We start from the raw sequence: 22468 nt of genomic DNA on the forward strand, positions 1-22468 counted from the left end.
ATGTGACTCGAGTCGGACCTGAGTCGAGTCATTAACTCGATTCATTACAACTCTGAACATACCCCATTGTGCCAATTTAACAAATTACACTGGGAACTACGTGACTACTGTCTCATTGGCCTATTATTTCATATTATGTCTTCAAACTGATGAAAACAGGCCGCGGAATAGGTACGTAACGCACTCAATGCTATTGCTATTAATATTAAATATTAAATTTGATCCAGTCAAGTGCACCACTTTTGCAAGGACATGCAATTGAGCAGAGCACTTAGCATACAATATTTATTGAATGAGTCGAGTTGGAAACCTGCCTTTCACTGGGTCGTGTTACAATGTTTGAAGTAAGAGCCTTAAACATGTGACCAGAAACAACCAATCACTCCTTTCCGCGTCCATCGGCGATACTGCTGTCTCTGCTTGTCACTTCAGAAAATTTAGCAATTTTACCACACTCTACCATTTGACATCTTACACTGATATCGACAAAACATTTTTGTCTCGGAAATTGACAAACAACAATTCTGAGCATGTTCGTCTACCCCGAGATGTATTAAGTCTTGTTAAAGTGTCAGAAAGCCAAATGGTTCAAATTTTCTAATCTGATCGAAATCATATCGATATGGAAAAGCCATGTCGTTCGTGTCTAAATGGCCCTAGCAACAAGATTCTAATGATCGTGGTGATCTTCACTTTTCTCGTTCATGTGGATGCTTTCCAACGGGATCGCTGTGGCAACGTGAAACAAACATTTTTTTCAGCAGACAATCGTGCACTTCAGACTTCTACATTTAGACAGCAACAGGTCGAGTCTGCTGTCCGCTGTGTTAGCTACTGTCATGCTGATAACAACTGCCGATCTGTGAATTACCATAAAACAGATCAACTTTGTCAAATGAACAATCTGACAAGGATGCAATATCCTGCTGATTTCATTACACACTACGGCAGTGTGTACTTTGATGATGATGTAGACACATCTCTCTTCTCGGTGCCTCTGTTCAGAGGTTGTGATGAGGTCCTTCAAGCTGATCATAATGTTAGTGGTATCTACACCATATTCCCAGCTGGATTCAATGATGGGCTGCAGGTCTACTGTGACATGGAGACTGATGGAGGGGGGTGGATCGTCATTCAGAGGCGTCTAGATGGCAGCGTCGACTTCTACCGCAACTGGGCTGACTACCAGGTTGGCTTTGGCAGCTTGTCTGGTGAGTTCTGGCTTGGGAATGACAACCTACGCAGCCTGACTGAGACTGAAGGTAAGTGGCGACTACGAATTGACTTAGAGGACTGGGAGAATAACACGGCCTGGGCTGAATATGATGACTTTCAGATTCATGGAGATAACTACGTACTCCAAGTCAACTCGTACAATACAAACAGCACTGCAGGAGACTCACTCATCAGACCACACAATGGAATGATGTTTTCATCTAAAGACAAAGACAATGACAACCATGATGATGAATCCTGTGCCATATTGCGTAAAGGTGCGTGGTGGTATAAAAAATGTTACCGATCTAATTTGAATGGAAGATTTGGGCAAGGAACTGGTAGGGATGGTATAGTATGGGTATCTTGGAGAAAGAATTACTATAATCTCAAAAGCTGTTCTTTGAAAATTAAACATAAAGAACAACACTGAGACTGTTGCTCAAAGTCAAGGAATTGGATTTAACTACTCAAAACGTTTTCCTCTAGATTTTTCTTGGGAAATATGAAGAATGATATTTGGTGTTTATATGGTGGCTTTCGGATTCTTTTGATATGAAGCAAATTTTGGTGATTTCTTAAAGGAAAAGGGCCAGGATTCCATTTTAAGAAAGAAAATTACACGAAAATACCAGCAAGAAAATGGCATAAAAAAGATGGCAGGTTTCGTTATATATAATTGGATCTGGTTTATAAAATAGTATTTCAAATATCATTCTAACATCTAGGAAAACATAAATATAATAATGACAAATAAGAATGATGTGTTTGACAAACACAAAAGCCTTGCTGAGCCTATTTTAAATCTTTTGGCTAATCTACACAACTTGATTTGGCAACTCAGGTTTATGAGTTTATGATCAATAATTAATATATATTAATTTAACCATCATGATCTTGACTTTTGACCTTAAGGTCCGTAATCAATGGGCAACTTCGGACCCTAAGACCAACCCACGTACCGTGACAAAATTTGAAGTTGATATGCCAAGGAAATGTAGACAGATTCTGCTAAAACTTTTCTGTTTGACCATAATGACCCTGAACTTTAACCTATAGGTAAAAAACAATAAACTTATAGTGCACTACAAGACCAACCCACATACTAAGTCAAATTTAACAATAGACCATGTGACATGTGACGTCATACCAACAGGCAACCAAAGGGCAACCGACTGGTAACCCAAACATTTGCTCACATTAAACGGTTGATGACACCACTTTTACACCAATCACATTTCAAAAGATCCAAATTCAGCGCAGAACAGAACAGTTTGCTGAAAGTCAAATCAAATCAAATCAAATCAAATCAATTCGACATTTATTTTCACATCGCCATCCTCAGTGGCAATTTATATACGTATAAAGAAATATCTATATACAAAACCGTATTAGCAGAACATGTGTAATATGTTCATATCAACATATCACATATAGGGATCGCATGAATGAGCTGGGGGAAAAATGAGAATAGATAATTAACAATTGGAGGGAGTATGTTATGAGAATCCGGTTCGTTAGTGTAACGTCATCTCAATTCAACCACACGGTGTAGCATATCACAAATGGAACCGGAAGTTAGCGCAGCTTCAGCGTTTAGGGGCGCTAGTAATCAGTGGTGCGTGTGCGTGTATGACGTTTTACAACGAACCGGATATTGAATATGGCAAGTCGGTAGCGGTGGCGATCAAGTTTTAGAATATCGAGTTTGGCCAATAAAGGAGTGGTATGATTAAGGTAACTTGCATTATTAACAATACGAAAAGCTTTTTCTGCAACGTAAACAGTTTGTTGATACCATGCACGTGGGGATACGTGGCCACAACATCTGTTTTGTAAACAAATGCAACATGGTCTTTACCAATAACACTTAAGGAGATTCACTCAAGTTAATACCATGATAGGATTATGTTTTTCACAAAAGACAAAGACATGTTATAAATCAAATATAAATGAAGGAATGAGAAAGGGTAAAGTATCATATTGCATGGCTCACTGGTAGTACATGCGTTTGTAAAAAGTACATCTATGATATATTGCTATTCATTGGTACCGTGCTTGGAAAACTAGTGCAAAAATAATGAGATATAAAAAGGGTTAATAATTTAAAATGTTGGATTGTTAAGTGTGTTTCTTCGGGTTCTATTTGATCAAGGATTGGTCCAGGTTTGTAGAAGCGAAATGCGGAAAACTATGGGAAATATTTATTTCCTCTTCGTAAATTTCAGTTGAAATTGTATGTACTATACGAACTCGCTTGCAAGTGTGTAAGAAGTTACATAATGCGTAATGGGTAAAAGTTTTCTTGGCAGTTGTGTAAAAGTTTACTTGCTGTATGTGTCAATATATTTACACATTTATTATTTAAAAGACAATTAGTAAACTTTACATAACTTTCAAGTGAAAAAATACTATAAAGCACGACCTGTTTCATTTTAACTGTGCAGCATATCACAGCATATAGCTATAAGTTGGAGAAACGAATACGATGACGTCTGTGACAACAGCTACTTTCGGTCTTTGAAGGTAACATTTTCCTCAAGCTCTTTGTGATTGTCATACCCGTCCCCAATCCATAGCAGTTCTTTGACACTTTGCAAGATAAGATACAACAAAAACCCATGGCCCACAGCTCGGCCGTGGCGAGTATGCACGCATGAATGTATACGTGTACATAGGCGAATACAGGTCAACTCGTACGCGAAGCAACTCGTACGCGACCAACTCGTACACAGCATAACTCGTACGTGGACAAATTCATACGCGGTCTAACTCGTACACAGAATTAAACTCGTATACAAATTATATGCGGTCGACGATTCTTGACTTTTTACTGGGAACGGTGTATCGTTCAATTTCTTTAAATTGGCTAACTTTGGCCTGCATACGAGTTGGCTGGCGTACGAGTTGGCCCGCGTACGACATGTACTATGTACGAGTTGTCTCGCTACGAGTTGGTTCACGTACGAGTTGTATAATACGCGCAGTGGCCTAGTTAAACACTACTAATTTAAGAATATCCTCGGGTTTTTATCGTCCAAAGTGTCCAGGCATTTCTGGGGCTTGGGGACGGTAAAACAATCACAAGAGCTTTAGATAATGTTACCTTGAAAGACCGAAATTAGCTGCTGCACATCCCCTCGTTGTTACAGACGTCACGGTGTACTCTATTTTCACTTAATGCTGTGCTGTGCAAACTGCATCGCGTAACCGCGTGTACGTTTTTACCTTGTTTTTAGTAAGTTTTACCTAATTGCAGTACGTTTTTACATAATTGAGGTAAACTGACTGCTTTACTACTTCAATATGTATTTTTCAATTTACATGTTATCGAGGTACTTTTTTCCCGGCGAATTTTACCGAAATTGTGAATTGTTTACATAACAATTTTTACCTAATTATTTGTACATATCTTTTTGAGGGTGTACGACTTTCTGTGCCAGACAAAGTAGCGGGGCATGGTGGTATAGGAATTGTTATGTCTCAAATTTAAATGGACGATTTTGGCGAGGGAACTTTAAGGATCACATAGTATGGCGGGGTTGGAAAAGCAATGACTATAACCTCAAAATCTGTTCAATGAAAATTAAACCTATTTAAAAAACAAAAAACAAATAGCGATGGTGGTTGTAACTGAACAGCCACAATGCTGTTCGGTAAATGTTTTTGGACGGTACAAAATTAGTTTATGGTTTATCCAGAAACAGTGAAATACATGTATGATAAGTAGAGTCTAAAATGATACTTCTGGTAACACCGGTAGTAAGGCCAGGCCACATGAACTTGACCTTCCCACGGACATTTGTTCAGTTCAGTATAACGCAATTTGCAAAACCAACTGGAATCTACCTTATGCCATTGTGGAGATATGGTGGCCGCAAAATTGCCTCATTAAATATTCATGACGTCATAGCATGACAACAATATAATGCACAATAATAACAATGCAAAATCATTATCTTCGCATTTTGCTTCATAATAATACGATTGTTTATTTGTGAGATATGGTAATAAGGTTTAAAATTAACACTTCCGGTTAAAGCAGAAGGGTCACATAACCTTGACATAAGACGTTGTTTTGTAGAGACTTGTTTAAATTTTATTGAGAAGGTACCCTCAGAAATGTGTTGCTCACTTTCTCCGTTCCAGGAATGATATGAATTGATAAAAACGTAATGTCCATAACTTGTTAATCTAATTATTGCAATCAAAATGTCATCATCAATTATTTTAGGTTGTTCTATTTTACCGAAGACAAATGTTGCATATATGTCTGTAAGTAATTATCATGGCCGAAGTAAGAAAAACAACGTTTTTAATTTCATTTTTCCTCTTTAAACTTACTCCCATGATTCTTCTTTTAAGCATTTTGCAGTTAAGTTTTAATGTCTAGAAGTTGTGTGTGTATTGAAGCTAACCAAATGTGGATTCATTGCATTATTAAATTGTGTAAGCATGAAGTGTTATACCAGAAACTGTAGATACTTGTTAATAAATTTAAGATCAAGGATTGATCCAGGTTCTTGAGAGGAAATGCAGGGGGAAATGCAAATTTGGGTTTTTTTGTATAATAATTTTAAAAGTGCCTTTTTTATTTCAATCAATGGAAAACATGTTACATTTAGCGGATCATAATATCGACAATGAGTCGGTATATAAGATTAATTAGATATGAAAGAGATGTATAATTACATATTTTTAATGCACCGAGGTTATTTAATTGGACAATAGTTTGGACAGCACGAATAAATTATATCGAAATCTGTTCTATGAGAAACTTGTCATTTTAAATGGTAACAAAATATCATTGATAAGCTTAATCTTATGGAAGATGTTTAAACAAATGCACATCTGCTGTACGTGGAACTACCATACCACAGTCAAAAAAACTGAAATAAGTTATTTGTTATATGTTGTTAACATGTGTATTTTTGAGTTGCTCTAAAAACATCTTTATCAAAATATTGATTGGTTTTCTTAGTAATTAAAAATTGAGTAGGACTTTAGTAAAACATGCACAGTTTCATGCATTGACTAGAAAAATTGGGTTTTTTTTACTCATTGCAATTTCAGTTATTTGCATAACTATTTTTTCCAAGTCAATAATACTGACTGGAAAAATCTACGCAGATTGACAGATTTTCAGTTGCACCCAGCTGACCTGAATGGCTAGTCAAATTTAACTGGTTGCTAGTCAAATCTGACTACTGCATTTTTAGTAGTGTCGCACAAGCGTTTTGTACTATGCTGTAAAAATTAGTGAGGCAATCTATTTAGGGTGATATAAGTGGTACAATGGTGTTACAATTAGCTATTGAATCTGTATTGCTGAATAAGTATTGTGTTGTGCATGCAGGGAGAAATAACGTACCATATGCTGGTATATAAGATGATAGTTTTCTTACTTTGTAGATATCATTGCGTATAGACCTTGTGCATAAAGGTCGTCAGAGGGCAATGGTCATACGTATAGCTGATATACGCGTGAGCAAACTCTTTGTTAATTATTGTGACTTAATTTAAATAACAAAGAACAGCCTCTACAGCAACTGCAACGACTACGGTCTATTGTTTGTCAAGGCGAATGAAACATTAATTTGAATGTACTTTTGCGATAGATTATAGATCCAATTTTCGAGCCAGGTGTTTTCTAACTTTCTCAGTGTCCATACATGGTTTCTTAGATTGAGGCAACATTACTATGGTTCTTCATATTTACTATGTGTTGAACGGATGTTTCATGACACCTTTATATTGCACAAACTTGTCTAAAACACTTAAATCAATGGTTGATCCATGTATAAATTCTTGACTCCAAAAAGAAAAATACCATATGTAGCAATATTTAAAATTGTTGGTAAAACTAAACTCGAAACACTTTTGTTATTTGAATAAAATGAAAATATCTTTCAATTTACTAGAGAAAAAAAAGAGATTGTTCTTAAATAAAATATTATATCTGGATCAGTCAATGATTGGTGTATATTTAAGAATATTTTTCATATTTATGACTTTAATTGTTGCACTGATTACAATGCATAAGTAAATCCAATATGTCGATAATTTGCACAGCACAAAATATTTTATCAGACAGGATGTCACTGACTCATGTAATACTTGCTGTAAATTATGGCAATGTCAATTCAATAGCATTTATGACAAATGACTATGACAATGATAACAAATTCTTTAGAACAAGGGTAATTGGGGATTTGTGACTTCAATAAAACCAGAAAACAAAGTATCGTGTTCAATTCCTTACTCTTTAGCCAACTGGTGTATGGAACTGTCATGTTTATAGCAAGCAAGATGAGGAATCAATAAATGCTCAGTTGATACCGGTCTGGTATATTTGTTTCAACATTTTGTCCATTTTTCAGATGTTAACTTTCTGCCTTAAGGTCTACCTAGGATGTCTTAGTATGTCACGCCCATATCACCAGCCTAGCCCCGCCCCTCAAGAGGTCATATTGCAAGAAATCAGACATAAGACGTTTTGTACCAATCACATTACATGCTGTGGGAATAATTGGTCACTTTTGTTAAAAAAAAATAAACAAAAACGAATAATTCAGAATCCTTAAAAAATCAACTTCAATGGGCAAAACTTTATCATGGACTTATGATTTATAAATCAACATAAAGAAATAATATGAAATCTACCAAATGACAGTCAGTTGTAAATACCAAATTGCCCCTAATACCAAATATGTCAAATGTTTTTTTCTTTTCATTTTTCTCTTTTTTTTCCATTAAAATGCAAAAGGTTTGTTGGGTTGCCCGATCATGTAATATTTATGAAAATTTCACAAGTTTGAACGTACGGTGCCTTTATGTGTACGTGTGCACTTATAGCAGACCGAGGTTCTAGACCAGTAACTCGTGGTATATACAAGACCATTGTTCTGTCTGGATTAACCTTTCAGTAGGCAAGACTCGAGTGTCTGTACATTGGTGGCCGTTCAGTAAAACAGTATATGTTGTGATCTTCCTATATTTTCGTTTTTATGCATTTTCACTTATGGAGGGTTTGGCAATCTCGATATCACAGTGCGCATGCGGAGAAACACATGAAAAAAATACCTTGCTGGTGATTGACTGTCAGCTACTGACAGGCATGATGTAACGTGTTGGAGCTGAATAATCCATTCAAAGTTCTCGATTATCACGTGGGATAAAAAGCAATGAATATTTTCTTCAAAGCTCAGCGAAACAATGCTCGCCATTGTTTTTCTTTCAAAATTGTCTTTGACGTCAATAAGACTTATCTTAAAATATACTTGGAGATTTTATTATATTTATTTTATATGAGTAGGCTATGGATTGGTTCGACGTACTGAGCACACACGCTGGCAGTTTAATTAAATACATCGCCCCCTTGCAGTTATACCATCCCTCTCATACCCTAGGGCGCCCTCTCCCGGCGAACAAGGCCACTGTGCCAGTGACGAACATCGCGAATTACCGTTGCGCAGGCATAGCTAGTTACAACCACGCGAGGAAGATGTAGTATGTTATTTGCATTTTCATAAGCCCAAGATCTCTTAGCATATTTTGTACCCTCAAAGCAAATATATTCAAGTTTCCCGAATAAAACTGAAATTTTAATTCTAAATAACTCCACGGAGTCAAGATATTCAGCTGTCCGCTATGCCAAGTATCTAGCCTTGTACCATACTGAGGTAAATAGCATTGGACCGTAGCGGATATATCAATATTAAATAACCTCAGTTTGATCTACAAAAAAGCTGTATAAACTGGGGCGTGAGACCACACTGCAGAAACCTTACTCTGAGGTGACACTTCAAGTCAGCTCGTTTTCCGTTCCTATTAGTGGTGTACTATGTGTTCACTCCGAATAGAGCTTTCAGGTATGTATTCAGTAGTAATGTAGTAATGGGTCTTATCAGACAGGATGTCACTGGCACGTGCAATACTTGCCAAAAAAATAATTGCAATTTCAATTCATTGGTATATATTTCCATTAAAAGCAAGGACGAAATGACCATGAAAACGGTAATAAATCCCTTAGAACAAGGGCAAGTGATGATTTGTGACTTCATTAAAAACCAGAAAACAAAGCATCATGTTCATGTTCAATTCCTTACTCCTTAGCCAGCTTTAGTGGTGTATGGAATAATGGTTATACCAAGAAAGATGACGAATGAATAAATGTTCAGTTGATACCGATGTGGTATATTTGTTTCAACATTTTGTCCATTTTTCAGTTGTTAACATTTGCCTTCAGGTCTGCCTAGCTCCGCCCCTCAAGAGGTCATATTGCGAGAAATCAGACATCAGATGTTTTATACCAATCACATCACATGTTTTGGGAATTATTGCTCACTTTTGCTATAAACAAATAATACGAAAACAAATAATCCAGAATCCTTTAAAAACAGAAATCAACTTGAATGGGCCAAATTTCATCGTACACTTATGTTTTTTTAAATCTACATAAAGGAGTTATGTGAAATCTACCACATGTCAGCCAGTTACCAAGTTGCCCCTAAAACTAAAAAGTGTAAATTGTTAAAATATTTATCTTGTATTTCTGCACACAACTTACTTCTACAGTTACATTCAATGCAACCCTCCCTTAAATAAACGTAATTACTTCAACCCCACATCACTGTCTAACTCCTTATTTACCAAAAGCAGTTAAAACATTTACCAAGACAACATCATACCGTTGCCATGGCAATCTGTATTAAACCTTCACGATGTGAAAACCTTGTCAATTAAGACCAAGTAGAAACTGACGTTTAATGCTGTGGCCGTGATAAACGGGAGTCACAATCTTCCTCTGAGGGCGCTGTTTAAAGCGGACAATATAGGCACTTTTTGACAATAGGTGGCGCTTTTCGTGACCGAAATATTGTCGACGTTCGCGCGGGGTTTCAAAAAAGGGCATTTGTCAAAAATGGCGCTCGTGTAAAACAAAATGAGTACTTGTGAAAAAGGGGCACTCGTTACCAAAAATTGCGGGGGGGGGGGGGTAATTACCCTATGGCCCTAGAAAGTGTGTTTTTTACTTAGAGATAGGTCGGTGTTATTAGTAACCACAATGCTTTGCGATTTCTGCGTTTCCTGCCAAACAGTGTGGGTATAGTTAACCCAGACATACACCATGTGTGTTCTAAAATGTGAAATATTATAATTCCATAGCAGTTTTTTTTTCTGAATACGAGAATGGGTGTTTTTTTTACTGGGGCGGTTCGGTATGTGTGAATTATCATTTACGCAAACACGAATCACCCTTTTTGTTATTATAGCCTAATGATGGTAATGGTTTCGTCTGCCTTTGTGGGACTTGCTGGTGCTCAAACAACACCTTCAATCAAGCAGATAGCAGTAGGCCCTAAAGGTGTGTGGGTATAGTTAACCGTCTCAGACAACCGAATCTCGTATCGACCAGTGACCAGAGAGAACGACTTTGGAGCTTGGGTCCACCATCCTTGGTCCAAGAAGGAAGCCATTACTATCATCCCTAATGGGTACATGTGGTCACTTGGTACCAACGGGTATGTTTATCGTGCAAAGGGAATCACCGATTGAAAGATTGAAATGGGCCAGATAGCCTTTTTTCAATAACCTGTAGAGCTTTAAGAATTGTACGATACTGCAATAAAGATGTATAGCAATTGGTAGTTTTTAATTTGTTTTTAATAAGATCAACAGAATCTGCAGCTTCAATTTAAATTCTTGTTGTTTTCCATATGATAAAAAATAACGGTAAAAGGACAAAAACACTCCTAAATTCATTGAACAAATTTGTTTCAGTCTTGTATCACACAACAACAAAACCTGACATATGGAAAATCAAAGGCCTGGTACTGCTGCATTGATAAAATATAGGAGCTATGGGACTTCATATGAGTGTTTTCATTGCCTACAAATAATAACGTCACGACGAGACTTTAATTAACTCCAATCAATTCACGTCTGTATTGTACAAACAATTTCTAGAGCAGCAACCGACCACACTAACAATATGGTTTCCATATAAACACCTTGCTTTTGGAATTGACGAATTGTTATCGGCGAACATGTGACCACAAACATCTTTCCCCACGTCCAAAGCAGTATCACGTAGCTGCCTTCAGTTTATATTACCGAGCCAAAACTTAAAAAACCACTTATACGTACGCTGTTCATGGTGGATGGTGATAGATTACTCCGTGTTTCTGAACTTCAAGTTCTCATGAGTAAAGTGGACTTATGGAATGCACAATTCGGACATCAAGAAGGACAACTCAACAATGACATTCACCTCGATATTGAATGCAGCAATTAGGTGTACAAGTTGAAGCTTGTCAATAATATGCCAATTTGACCTTAAATGTCACCAATGACTTTTGATGATTTGAAAATAAGTCAATACCGGATGGATAAGGCACGATATCTGAACATCTGCTCTAGCACCAAGAATATTCATCTCACCCTGGTGATATTTACAACCTTAACTCTTCTTGAAAGTCTGCAACCTGCAGATTGCTGTGGTAACCTCCAGCTAACATTCATTGCAGCAGACAATCGTGCACTTACGACATCTACATTTAGAGAGGATCAGATCAAGTCTGCTGTCCGCTGTGTTAGCTACTGTCATGCTGATAACAACTGTCGATCTGTGAATTATCATAAAACAGATCAACTTTGTCAAATGAACAATCTGACAAGGATGCAAAATCCCGATGATTTCATTACACACTACGGCAGTGTGTACTTTGATGATGATGTATACACATCTCTCTTCTCTGTGCCTCAGTTCAGAGGTTGTGATGAGGTCCTTCAAGCTGGTCATAATGTGAGTGGTATCTACACGATATTCCCAGCTGGATTCAATGATGCGCTACAGGTCTACTGTGACATGGAGAATGATGGTGGAGGATGGATCGTCATTCAGAGGCGTCAAGATGGCAGCGTTGACTTCAATCGCAACTGGGCTGACTACCAGTTTGGCTTTGGCAGCTTGTCTGGTGAGTTCTGGCTGGGGAATGACAACCTACGCAGCCTGACTGAGACTAAAGGTAAGTGGCAACTACGAATTGACTTAGAGGACTGGGAGAATAACACGGCCTGGGCTGAATATGATGACTTTCAGATTCACGGAAACGACTACATACTCCGGGTCAACTCATACAATACCAACAGCACTGCAAAAGACTCCCTACAAACTCACAGTGGAATGATGTTTTCAACAAAAGACAAGGACAATGATAAAATTAGAAAATCCTGTGCCATACTTCGTACAGGTGCGTGGTGGTATACGAATTGTTATCGATCTAATTTGAATGGAAGATTTGGGCAAGGAAATGATGTGCGTGGTATAGTATGGAAATCGTTGAGAGGAAATCACTATAATCTCAAAAGCTGTTCTTTGAAAATTAAACATTAACTTAATAGCCAAATTGTTGCCGAAAGTCAAGGAATTGGATTGAACTAATCGAAACGTTTACATCCTGATCTTTCTGCGGAAAAGAGAAGAATGCTATGTGGTGTTTATATAATGGTTTTCGGATTCTTTTGATAAAAAGTACATTTTGGGAATTGTTTTTAAGAAAAAGTGCCAGGATTCCATTTTAAGATGGAAAATTACATGAAAATAAAGGCAGGAAAATGGCAGAAAAAGAATGGCAAGTTTCGTTATATACAATTGGATCTGGTTTATGAAATAGTTTTACAAATATTAATTTTAACGTTGTGGAAAACATAAATATAATATGCAACATAATACATATAAGCACGCAATGCACCATTCAAACTTAAGTCACAGTCCTACTTCGGCGTTTTCAACTTTTTTTTCCCAAGTAATCAGATTACTACCCAAAATCAAAAGTAAACGTACTTAGATCACAATATCATTTCTCAGAGAATACTGCTGAATGCCGTTGTGCGTTGACACACATAGATCATGTGAACGAACAGAAGAAGTAAATGAGAATAAATGATTAACAATTTGAGGGAGTATGTTATGAGTATATTTGAACATGAATATACCAAGTCGGTGGTGGAAGAGATCTTTCAGTTTCAGAAAATTGAGTTTGGTAAATAAAGGAGTTGTATGTTTAAGTTAGCTTGCGTTCTTTACAATAGGAACAGCCTTCTTCTGCAACGTAAAAAGTTTGTTGATAACATGTACATGAACGTGACCGCAACATCCGATTTGTAAACAAATGTAACATGGTCCATACCAACAACATTCTAGGAGACTAATCAAAGGTTTGAGAAAGGGAAATTGGATCACATCGCATGGCTCACTCGGAAGAGCAATCACTGCAACCTCAAAAGTTGTTGTATGAAGATAAAACATTAGTATTAAAAAGGGGGGAGGAAAAGTTGATTTCACACCAACTTCGTACTTACAAAACACAATATCAATATTGGTTAAATTAATGTAAATGTGTTGGATAAAATAATATGTCCTTAATCTCAGCAACAGATGTGTATTTAGATATCTGAAGAAATAATGGGAAATAATAATTATTAGGGTAATTTAATAAGCAGCGTTGGATGAAAGAATTGCTGATGTTGCTAAAATTTTCTATGACAGTAGTTGGTGGTCTTCTGAGTTGTCAAATATATTCTGAAGTATTAGGTGGTACAGAAAAATATAGCTTAATTATCATGAAGGATGTGCTGACGGAATACTGAGTGAGTAGGAATTGGGAAAGTAGGACATGCAACATAATACATATAAGCACGCAATGCATCGTTCAAATTTCAGTCACAGTCCTACTGGACGTTTTCAACATTTTGTTTTGTCCAAGTATTCAGATTACTACCCAAAATCAAAAGTAAACGTACTTAGATCACAATATCACTTCTCAGAGAAGACTGCTCTATGCCGTTGTGCAGTGACAGTGTTTGCAATAATTAGAACAGTTAGTTTTGCAGCTGCATTAAATGATACCCTTATCACTACATCGGTATCAAAAAAGAAGGGTGAGCAGCAGCAGCCCTCCATGTAAACATACCTGTTTAAATGTAAATGAAAAAGTGTAGAGCTTTGTACAGGAAACAGACAAATACAAAACGTAATTTGATTTTCTTTTTTAGTCACTTTTTTCTTTTTTTCAGGAATGACTTTTAGAAATTTGTGACAAATGATCTACATGCCAGGTGTTTGAAATAGTAAACGTTTTGTACATAGCTTGTTGCTCGTTTTGGGTTATTTCAAAAATATCAAATCAACTGTGTATTTAGGTTTTGACATGAACTGAAGACAAAATTATGTTATTTGTTTGTAGGTTGTTGTCACAAGTTAAGTTTAAATAGGACATTCACATTAACTTTGCAGTTATTGAAGTGATTCTCATATCAAGTTAACCATTTCGGGGATGACATTTTGTGTGAATTGTAGAAATCCAATGTAGATTGACTGAATTATTAAAATGAGTGAACATGTACTGTTATACCAGACACTGTATATACTTGTATATAAACTACACATCAATGATCGATCCAGGCTCTTGAGAGGAAATGTAGAATTATTTGCTTGTATAATCTAACGTGAAAAGAACTTGTTCAGTGTAAATCATTGTAAAATATCGACAAGTTTAAAAAGACATATTACTTGAAGTGAATGACAAAGTATAGTAATGCATACCTGGATCTATCAGTGGTTAGTGGATATACACAATTAATTAGAAAATGTAAGAGTTTAATAATTACACCCTTTTTTTTACATGCACTGAAATATCTAAAATATGACAATAATTTTCACTGCACAAAATAAATTATCGGCCAGAATGCTATTTTGATCTGTGTTTCAACAAGCGTATGGTACTATGCTGCTGAAATTAGTGAGGCAAGCTATGTTAGGTGAAATATTTGGTGTATTGTTATTAAAATTAGTGTTTAAAACCGTTTTAAATAAAATATGGTATTGTGTTAGCAAAGTTAGTAAAAGCAGCGAGCTTGGCTGAAATAACTGGTACCATGCTGGTAAAATTATAGTGTTAGATATATTAGATGAAATATTTGGAATTTCGTTAAAATCAGTACGCATAGACCTTATGCGTTAGGGCGGAGTCAGAGGGCAAAGGTTTCGTATCGCGGGCATAGGCATGAGCAAACACTTTGTGAATTTTTGTAAATAAATTAATGTAACAATGAACAACCTCTGAAATACATGCAATGCAAAAGGTCTATTGTTTGTCAAGGCGGTTGAAAACAATTCGTTTAGATGTAATTTGGATTAGATTATAAATCCCAATGTTGAGCCAAACATTTTCTATGTTCACAATGTCTGAAAATATTTTCTTAGATTCAGGTAAACTTACCGTGGTTCTACTAATTTACCATGTGAAGACATATTTATGTTGCATTGCACCTTACACTGCACAAACTTGTTCAAAAAAATCAATGATTGATCCAGGTTCTTGACTGAACAAATATACATATTGGGATTTTGTTATAACTTACCTCCAAACATGTTTGTTTTTAGACTTAGAAAATATGTTTTAATTGGAGTGAAAAAAAGCCCAATCTATATTCATTAAACAAAAAACTATGTCTGGATCCCTAAATGATTGGCGTATATTTAAAAATACATTTAATATTTAAGACTTAAATTATTGCACTGATTTCATTGCAAACTGTTGATAATTTGCACAGCACAAATATTTTATCAGACACGATGTCACTAACTCATGCTTTCTGTAAATTAATTGCAATTTCAATACAATAACATTTAGTTCCACCAAAAGCAAGGTAAAAGAAAAACAATAACCAGGAAAACGATAATTGATCTATCAGAACACAAGTAATTGATGATTTGTGAATTCATAAAAAAAAAAAGAATATATAGTGTCGTGTTCAAGTCCTTAGCCAACTGTAGTGGTGTATGGAATTACGCTTATACCAAGCACGATGAGGAATCAATAAATGCTCAGTTGATACCGGTCTGGTATATTTGTTTCAACATTTTGTCCATGTTCAGTTGTTTACATTTCGCCTTTAGGAAGTCTACGTAGGATGTCCTCAAATGTCCCGCCTACATCACCAGCCTAGCTCCGCCCATCAGGACGTTATATTGGAAGAAATCAGACATCAGACTTATAATTGTACCAAATACCATGACACATTTCTGGAACTATTCCTCACATTTATTTTTAAAAAAAAATGATCTGTAATTTGTATTTGGACAACCCGTTTGATTTATGAGTCTGCATGAGGTATCATACGAAATGTATTAAAAGACACTGTCAATCGTCCATAACAATTATTAAATATTGGAAATATTTATTTTGTATTTCTGCACACATTATAATTTTGCTAGCAGCGTATATCCAGCGTTCTTACGGGGGGGGGGTGATATTACAGCGGGGAACGCCGATAAATAATAGCATGCGTGCTGAAAGGTAGACAGGCTTTTTTCACTGGTCACCCGGACTAGCCTCCGTAAAATAAATAAAAGTGTGGGAAAGAGGTTGGTTAGACACGATCTTTTTGGTGGGGCGCCCTTCAAAGCGAACACTATCAAACAAGAGGTGACGTTCTTCCATGGCGGCACAATTAAAGACGTTTGCGCGACATTAAAAAAGTCACTTGTGAAAAAAAGTCGTTCTCGAAAAAAACCCACCAGATTTCCAGTGGGCGGGGGCGGGGCCGACAGATTTTTTTATGGGGGGCTAGGGGGCTGTACGCAGCTGCAGACTGCCTAACACCTACCAAAGACAATAAAAATGCTTACAGAGGGTCAGAGACACCATCGTATACCATTGCCATTGCAATCTGTGCCCTTATCATGATGTGACAACCTTGTCGCAAGCAGAAGCTGGAGTTTAATATCAATGATGCAATTAATAGCATGGTAGATTGTGTGCAGCGGCATTTCTATTTGGATATTTAAAGATGTACCGTCGGTAGCTATGCAATGATTGGCAGTTATCGGGCGACCTTAAAAACTGTTGAATAAAAAATTAAATCTTTAAAACAGTGTGACGAATTTTGTTTTGGGAATGCTCTTAAAATCCTTGGGAAATATTTCACAACAAATGCATGTAAAACATTGGTATGGTTTTCAAAAAGAGCACACTCTTTAAACATGCTGAATCGGGCGAAATAAGTGATGCATTCGTGGATGAAACAACTAAACAACTTGAGCAATGCTGTGCTGAAGGATATACGTTTGCTACTTAATGCTGTGTTCCATGAAATACTTGGAAGTTTGTTGGTAAATTTGATTATGCAATTTTCTATGATGAAATCATTAGTGCTATTGCTTAATTCGTTGAACTATTTAATCTACTTTCGGCTATATAAGATAATTGCGGACGAAATATTTAGCAAATCGAACTGCTCCATCTATGCTTTACTCTTATTGAAATTAGGGCCTATATGAGATGGAAACCGCACGACTCCTATCCGTTTGGTCTTTAGACCCTGGAGTTTAAATTGGACCCACGTTTAATAGCTCCACGTTCCAATTAATGGCAATGGACCAAGGACAGACGTGTAGACTGTGTATTCAATGGCATTGATTGTTAACTACTTCCAGTCAACTGAACTTCATTCGAATTACCTGCCTCAAGCGTGCCTACAATTTATGGTAGAGATTTAAGAAAATTGGACGCAATATTAATATATAGGGTATTTTATGGTGATGCTTAAACGCGATTTTCAGCATGTGACCAGAAGCAACCAATCACTCGTTCCCACGTCCATTGGCAAGATCGTACGACCGTGGTATCCACTCATCACTATACAGTACTACACTTCAGTGTTGCGCATCAATTTGACTCCTAGACTACTGAAAAATAATCTCTCTTGCGGAAAAATCTCAGTCTTGACAGGGTCATCTAGAGCAATATTCTGCAAGGTGTTTACATTTGCAGTAACACAGTACTAGGCCTAGTTACATCTGCTGAACAAAAAAATAATTTTGCGATGGAAACTTCATGTCTCTATGACCCTGGCAGAGAGATTCTCAAAATAAGTTTAGTAATCATGACAGTTCTGGTTCTGGTTAATGGATTCCAAGGAGATCACTGTGGAAACCGCAAACACATTTTTATTGCTGCAGACAATCGTGCACTTCAGACTTCTACATTTAAACAGGAAGAGGTCAAGTCTGCTGTCCGCTGTGTTAGCTACTGTCATGTTGATAACAACTGCCGATCTGTGAATTATCATGAAACAGATCAACTTTGTCAAATGAACAATCTGACAAGGATGCAAAATCCTGCTGATTTCATTACACACTACGGCAGTGTGTACTTTGATGATGATGTAGACACATCTCTCTTCTCGGTGCCTCAGTTCAGAGGTTGTGATGAGGTCCTTCAAGCTGGTCATAAGGTGAGTGGTATCTACACAATATTCCCAGCTGGATTCAATGATGGGCTACAGGTCTGCTGTGACATGGAGACTGATGGAGGGGGGTGGATCGTCATTCAGAGGCGTCAAGATGGCAGCGTTGACTTCTACCGCAACTGGACTGACTACCAGGTTGGCTTTGGCAGCTTGTCTGGTGAGTTCTGGCTTGGAAATGACAACCTACGCAGCCTGACTGAGACTGAAGGTAAGTGGCAACTACGAATTGACTTAGAGGACTGGGAGAATAACACGACCTGGGCTGAATATGACGACTTTCAGATTCATGGAGATAACTACAAACTCCAAGTCAACTCATACAATACCCACAGCACTGCAGGAGACTCATTCACATACCACGATGGAATGATGTTTTCATCTAAAGACAAAGACAATGACATCTATAGAAATTCCTGTGCCAAAATGCGCAGTGGTGCATGGTGGTATAAAAGTTGTTATCGTTCTAATTTGAATGGAAGATTTGGGCAAGGAACTGCTTGGAATGGTATAGTATGGAAGTCTTGGAGAGGCCCGGGTTATAAACTCAGAAGCTGTTCTTTGAAAATAAAACTTTTGATAAACCCAGACAATTAATTGTTCGATATCAATGAATTGGATTGTGCAAAATTTCATCAATATTTCTTTTGGGTGGGGGCGGAGTGGGCAGAAATGTTTTTAGGTACGTTTAATGAATATAATTGTTGTTTTTTAGGTCGATCCTCAGGATAAACATGACAACAAAAATGTGACAGTGTGTTCCATAAAATGCAATGTAGAACTGTATATGATAAAATTAACAAACATTAATTTAGTTTTAGTACAGATTTAGAAAACAGTGAGAAAGCATAGATAAAATAACAACCGCCCCTCCACAATATTAAACTCGGGCTATTACATGTAAGTAATACGTAGGTATTGGTAACAATTTAATGCTGTACTTGGCAAAGCTGTAAAGCTTTAAAGCTGTTCATTGACAATAACATTTTTGGAAAACCCAGACAATTAATTGTTCGAAAGCAAGGAATTGGATTTTGCAAAATTTTATCAATATTTCTTTGGGGTGGGGGGAGGAGGGTGGAGTGAGCAGAAATGTTATTAGGTGATCGTACGTTTGATAAATATGATTTTTGGTGGTTTTTTCTTTATTTTTTTAAGATAAACATTACATCCAAATTGTGACAGTTTCGTCACTAAAATGCAATGTAGAACTGTATATGATAAAATTAACAAACATTAATTTAGTTTTAGTACGGATTTACAAAACAGTGAGTAAACATAAATAAAATAACAACCGCCCCTCCACAATATTAAACTCGGGCTACTTCATGTAAGTAATACGTAGGTATTGGTAACAATTTAATGCTGTACTTCATGGTATAAGTTATTCTTTGTTGATAAAAGGTCACGTAGCTGTGTTGGAAAATACATGGTACTGTGTTAATGAAAACAATTAATGTACATTGCTGTGGTGGTGAAATAACTGATACTATGTTGGCACAATTAGGCGAGCCATCAGATAACAGACCGTTCGGGTACCGGGTCCGGTATGCTAATTTCTTTCACCCCAATCGGTACGAAGCCAGAAGCCACCCGGTCACTGAAGCGTGACGCCCCAATCCGTCCAAACTGGTGAATCAGGGTTTCACAATAGGCAACATAAATTGAAGTCTGGCCATTGTTGGAGGATTATTCAGCCCAGCGGCAACTTCTATGAAGCTCATCACAGTCATTGTTGCCTACTGGAGGATTAGCGCGTCGCAAATTGATTCCTTTGTGATGAGCCAGAGCCATGGTGCAGAAGCCTGGTGGAGTTAATCCAGGCCGATCGGTTCCATGCAAGATCCCAATCCCTTCAACATACTGGGCGGGCTCAACCCCGAACGGTCCGGGGAGGGATTCTAATTTGAGGGCTCGCCTTAGTGTCCGTATGCTGTAGTTTGCACTTGTATCCATTCAACACGAGAACGGGGTTTGAAAACGCCCATAATGTAGGTACAGCTATGTTGGATGAAATAACCGGTACACATTCTATGTTGGTAAAATTTAAGTTCACAGCTGTACTAAATTGAATTATTGATACAGTATTTTTTAAATGTATGCGCCCATGTTGGAATTGAGAAGAAAAGTATGAAAAATGACATTTTGATGACATACTCAACAATAATGAAAACTTAGGGGGAACATCAATAAAATCTCAAAGGTTGTTTTATGACAATCTAACAATTTGAAAACAGGAAAATTGATTTTGTGCTCAAAATAAAGGATCTGAATTTATTAAATCATTAAGTTTCCACCAACATTTCTTTGAAAGGAGGAAGGACAGGGATACTGATTGATAATGCAACACTGTAGAAGCATATCATTGGGTTTTATTTGTAAAGAATGCCGACTATCAGATGGAAATGAAATGCAGTGTTGCAAGTTTCATTAAGACAGAGTATTCCAAAAATCTGTTTGTCGTTTTTTACAGTCACTTTATGTATATGTACAATCACAGCAGGATAGCATTTATAAAATAATGACAAAACACACAAAATTCCGACAAATGGATGAACTGTTGGTAAAACTAGTGCTTGCAGCTATACTGGCTAAATTCATTTGTACTTTGTTGGTACAATCAATGTGTAGGGCTTTATTGCACAAAAGTATTGTCTTTGTAAATATATTGTATGTAGCTGTGTTGAGTAAAAAAAAATTGGTATCATGGTGCAAATGAAGCGTATCGCTAATGAAGCAATATGTTCACATTAATGATGGTACAATAAGTCCATACAGATGTTTTGGATGTATTTGTGGTATTGTTTTTGAAGAAGTATTTTCTAACATTTTGGGCGTAGTAATTTATGATGTTGGAACAATGCATGTTGGTTTAATTGGGGAATATCCTTGGATATTTTTGACGATAAATACCATAAAGAATGACATTTAATATACCCCATTGTGCCAATTTAACAAATTACACTGGAAATTACGTGACTACTATCTCACTTGCCTATCATTTCATATAATGTCTTCAAACTGATAATAACATGCCAAGGAATAGGTACGTGACGCATTCAATGCTATTAATATCCAATTAATTCCAGTCAAGTGCACCACTTTTGCAAGGACAGGCAATTAAGTAGAGCAATTGGCCGACAATATTTATTGAATAAGTCGAGTAGGAAACCTGCTATGCACTGGGTAATTGTTACCATGTTTGATGTAATAAAGAGCCTTGAACATGTGACCAGAAACAACCAATCACTCCTTCCCACGTCCATCGGCGATACTGCTGTCTCTGCTTGTCACTTCAGAAAATTGAGCAATTTTACCACACTCTACCATTTGACATCTTACACTGATATCGACAAAACATTTTTTGTCTCGGAAATTAACATACAATAATTCTGAGCATGTTTGTCTACCCCGAGATGTATTAAATCTTGTTAAAGTGTCAGAAAGCCAAATATTTCAAATTTTCTAAACTGATTGAAATCATCTCGATATGGAAATGCCATGTCGTTCATGTCTAAACGGCCCTAGCAACAAAATTCTAATGATCGTGGTGATCTTCACTTTTCTCGTTAATGTGGATGCTTTCCAACGAGATCGCTGTGGCAACGTGAAACAAACATTTATTGCAGCATACAATCGTGCACTTCAAACTTCTACATTTAGAGAGGAACATGTCAAGTCTGCTGTCCGCTGTGTTAGCTACTGTCATGCTGATAACAACTGCCGATCTGTGAATTATCATAAAACAGATCAACTTTGTCAAATGAACAATCTGACAAGGATGCAAAATCCTGTTGATTTTATTACACACTACGGCAGTGTGTACTTTGATGATGTAGACACATCTCTCTTCTCTGTGCCCCAGTTCAGAGGTTGTGATGAGGTCCTTCAAGCTGGTCATAATGTGAGTGGTATCTACACGATATTCCCAGCTGGA

General features: G+C 36.9%; 1 protein-coding gene across 1 annotated transcript; it reads left to right on the top strand.

Annotated features, from left to right (window-relative positions):
• The first annotated feature begins 913 nt into the window (after nucleotides 1-913).
• Nucleotides 914-19263, top strand: LOC119730000. Its single transcript, XM_038202791.1, has 4 exons — nucleotides 914-1493; nucleotides 11709-12542; nucleotides 18362-18742; nucleotides 19247-19263. The coding sequence occupies exons 1-4, from the start codon at nucleotides 914-916 to the stop codon at nucleotides 19261-19263; spliced, it is 1812 nt and encodes a 603-aa protein (XP_038058719.1).
• The last annotated feature ends 3205 nt before the right edge of the window (nucleotides 19264-22468 follow it).

This window comes from Patiria miniata, unplaced genomic scaffold, assembly GCF_015706575.1.
Source record: "Patiria miniata isolate m_02_andy unplaced genomic scaffold, ASM1570657v1 HiC_scaffold_22, whole genome shotgun sequence".
NCBI classification, from domain to species: Eukaryota; Metazoa; Echinodermata; class Asteroidea; order Valvatida; family Asterinidae; genus Patiria; species Patiria miniata.